The sequence below is a fragment of the Antrostomus carolinensis genome, unplaced genomic scaffold (assembly GCF_000700745.2).
Source record: "Antrostomus carolinensis isolate BGI_N321 unplaced genomic scaffold, ASM70074v2 scaffold28490, whole genome shotgun sequence".
Classification (NCBI taxonomy): domain Eukaryota; kingdom Metazoa; phylum Chordata; class Aves; order Caprimulgiformes; family Caprimulgidae; genus Antrostomus; species Antrostomus carolinensis.
In genome coordinates, this window is record NW_010286911.1 from 3,015 (window position 1) to 6,531 (window position 3,517).

At 56.9% G+C, this 3,517-nt stretch overlaps 1 protein-coding gene across 1 annotated transcript in view; it reads right to left on the reverse strand.

Annotated features, from left to right (window-relative positions):
* The window catches only part of LOC104532544 (acetyl-CoA carboxylase 2-like), a gene marked incomplete at its 3' end in the record, with an annotated part of 9,823 nt that overhangs the window by 2,984 nt on the left and 3,322 nt on the right, over positions 1–3,517 (reverse strand). Inside the window, 8 exon segments of the mRNA XM_029087397.1 lie at positions 80–275; positions 353–494; positions 981–1,066; positions 1,705–1,808; positions 1,889–2,039; positions 2,459–2,622; positions 2,865–3,026; positions 3,324–3,494. Coding sequence (XP_028943230.1) covers positions 80–275; positions 353–494; positions 981–1,066; positions 1,705–1,808; positions 1,889–2,039; positions 2,459–2,622; positions 2,865–3,026; positions 3,324–3,494 — 1,176 coding nt within the window.

A 3,517-nucleotide genomic window follows, 5' to 3' on the forward strand; every position in this document is an offset into this window, starting at 1 on the left:
ATCAGCACCCACATGCTGCAGAGCACCTCAAGCATCGCGGCAGCATTGGTGGGTTTCATCTTTGCCGTCCCCCAGTGTTGTGCTGCAGGAACGGAGCTCCTCCAGGTTCCTCAGCAAAACTCACCTCAATCTCTGCAAAAACATTCCCTTCAGCCACGTGGCCACCATCGTCCACTGTGTACTGCAGCAGCTTCCCCGCGGAGGGCGAGCGCAGCACCGTCGGGTCCTTCTCCTTCTCGAAGTCACACGTTTTGTTGCCAATGGTGATCCGGTATCTTAAGTAGAGGGAAAGGTCTCACTGACTCGCTGCTGGTCGGCTGGGAGGGCTGCTGGGGGCCCAGTGGGGAGGTACCTGTCGATCTCCTCCTTCATGTAGGTGGTGTAGCTGTTGCCATCAAAGGAGAGCAGCAGCCCGCCGTCGTTCAGCCGGTGCACGTCTATCTCTATGTGCGTGCGGTTCATGATGATGACGTACGTCGTCAGGGACTGGCGGGGCCAGCCACAGGGAGTCCTCAGTGTAACCCCCCAAAACACCTACCAGGACCTTTCTGGGGACTGGTGGGAATGGCAGGGGGGGAGGAACATCTCCCCACGCTCGGCACAAGGGCTGGGAGACAGGGCTGTGCCAGAGAGGGATGGAGGCAGCCATCTCAGGCTGCACCAAGGAGCTGGTTCAACGTGCAGCCCAGGGCTGGTTTAACTCATGGCTCATCTGCTGCTTTCATTGAGAGTGGGGAGTTTTTGAATAAAGTTTGACTAATTGGGTTTAAAAACAAGAAAATGACATCCTCTATTAAACTGGGGGCAACAGGACGTATGAAAGTGTCTGTCTGGTTCAGCTGAGGTTATTAATCTCATTATTGTCCATTTTTAAAGGACAATCTCATATCTGTTGCACCTTTCTCCTTCGGGACAGGAGCACACGTCCCTGTCCCTGTGAGAAACGCTGTGGCCAGTTCAGGAGGAGCACAGCCCAGCCCTCACCTGGAGAACGTACTTCACGCCCTCGTAGATGAGCTCCACATCGACGATGTTCAACAAGGAGGCCGCCGGCAGCACCTGCCCCCTGAAACACAACGGACGGGTTAAGCACCACCATAACAGTTGCCGAGCGCGCCGGCTGGGAGCCAAGTGTGCCAGATGTCAGGGGTGCTGCTGGCGCCGGGCCGTGCGGGCTCTGAGCTCACTGAGGCAGGGCACGAAGGTGACCAGAGGGGACAAGCATCTGCTTTAAATGAACCATGTGAGCGCCTTGTAAAAATGCACCCGGAGGCAGGCCAGACACTGGCAAAACACCCTCAGATAAGGGCGTGGGGCAGAGCCCCAGGCGTCCTCCAAGGCTGGAGGAATAACCTTGACATTCAAGTGCAAAAACAAAAGCAAGCTGTGCTCAGCTGAGTCACTTTCCCTTGAAAGCTGCGTTCCCAACCATGTGAAACTTGTTTCCCTTCTCCAGATAAAGCGAGAGCCAAGAAGCCAGAGCTGTGAGTCCCAGCAGATACCCATTTCTCAGCTGGTGCAAGGCCTCCAGGGGTGCAAAGCTTTTGCAGCAAAAGTTGAGAAGGAAGATGGCCCAGGGAGAGCAACACTCAGGTCTCCATGCTTGCAGGAGCCCCATGGGCTGCCAGGAGCTGCCCTGTAGGAGATGGACTCGCTGTGCCCATGGCATGGCTGAGCCCCCCTCAGGCAGCCCCTGCTCCGCACCTCTCCAGCGAGTGCAGGAAGTCGGTCATGCATGTTCTGAAGGTGGCATCTGCGACGTTCAGGGCACCACAGACGACACCTAGCATCGTGTCCGGCTTCTCTGCCTGTGAAGGGCAAAAATAACAGGGTTTGGGTCTTGCAGCCACAGGGGAGGGGTGATGCCAAGTCAGTCAGTGTCCCCCACCTGCACTTTCTCGGCAATCAGATGGTCCAGCCAGCCAGTGTCTATCTCGTTGTTCTGGAAGCTCTCTGTCTCCAGCAGCTTAATCAGATACTCCACCGTGGTCCGGAAATCCCCACGGATAGACAGCTCCTTCAGGGCAACCACCATGTTCCTTTGAGGAAGAAAAACCCTCTGTTAATGACCCACGAGGCTGCGCTTGGCTTTCAGCAGAGGGAACTGGGAAACCACAGGGGCTGGGCTGATGAGCTCCTGAGCCCTTGGCACTCAGGCCCAGATGCAACAGCCCCTCAGTCAGCACTGACTTAATAAAACACTTCAATATCCAAGACAATCTCGTTACATGTTGCTCAGTTACTGAAGGAACATTGCTGCTCACTGGCGCTGAGCACGTTCTCGGCAGATCACTACCTCGTGTCTTTAAGGACCAGGTTGATGAACAGAGGCCATAGCACAAACAAGCCGCTCCCCACAGCAGCACCGTTCTTGTCCCCTCAGATAAAAGTCACTTTTCCCAGCTCATGCTGAGACTTCCCGAGGACAACCCTCTCCACCCCGTCCTGCCACACTCACGAGATGGCCTCCTCCCGGTTCTCCCCCCACGAGAAGCAGTGTCCAAACTGGGAATCAGCAAACTCGTGCAGCCCCCCGGCCGCCGCCACGCTGAAGTACCCCCAGACGTTCTTGCTGCTGCGGAAGTTCAGCTCCTGCACCGTTCCCGAGCTGGGCTTGAAACCCTGAGCAAAGACAGAGCAGAAGACACGGAGAAATCAGGCTTGAGACTCCTGCAGCGTCAACAGAAGGGGAACCCCTGTGACATTTATTGCTCAGCACATGGATCTCACTGGTTCCACGGGTTCAATGCCCACAAGCATTGGCCAGCTGGGGAGGACCATGCCCAGTTGAACCCCACGAGTGGCAGGGTCCTCCCATCCCCATGCACAGGGCTGGTGCACGAGAGCCCATCTCCCTGGCTCACCTCCTCAGGGTTCTCGCTGGTGATCCGGGCGGCGATGACGTGGCCCCTGGGCACGGGGGTGTTGGTGGGGCTGTGGAAGCAGATGGGTGTATCGCCCCAGGGGCTCTCCCCGTACAGCACCCGGATGTCTTTTATCCTGTGCAAGGGGATGCCCATTGCAATCTGCACGAGTAACAAGGAGGAACTGAGCTGCTGAAACAAGACTTTGGCATCAAAACTACAACTGGGAGAATTTGCTAGATGGTCTGGATGAAGAGCGAGGGGAAGAGGCACCGTGCTGCAGGCAGCTGCTCCTGCAGGTGAGGAGCAGAGGTGAAGGAGGGATGCTACATGCTCCTGCCTGCACCCGACACCCGACACGCTGCTACATGGGACAGGCTCCAAACCAGCACTTCTCCCTGAATTACAAAATTTCTCCATCTAACACATCCCAAAGTCACTCGTGTTGTGCTCAGGTACCTGCAGCTGGGCAGCCGGGAGGTTCACATCCGCGATCATCTCTGTGCAAGGGTGCTCCACCTGCAGACGCGGGTTCAGCTCCAGGAAGTGGAAGCTCCCATCCTCGCTGTAGAGGTACTCGACAGTGCCCGTGCTCACGTAGCCCACCATCTGGGCCAGGCGGACCGCGCACTGCAGGAGAGGGGGAAACCACC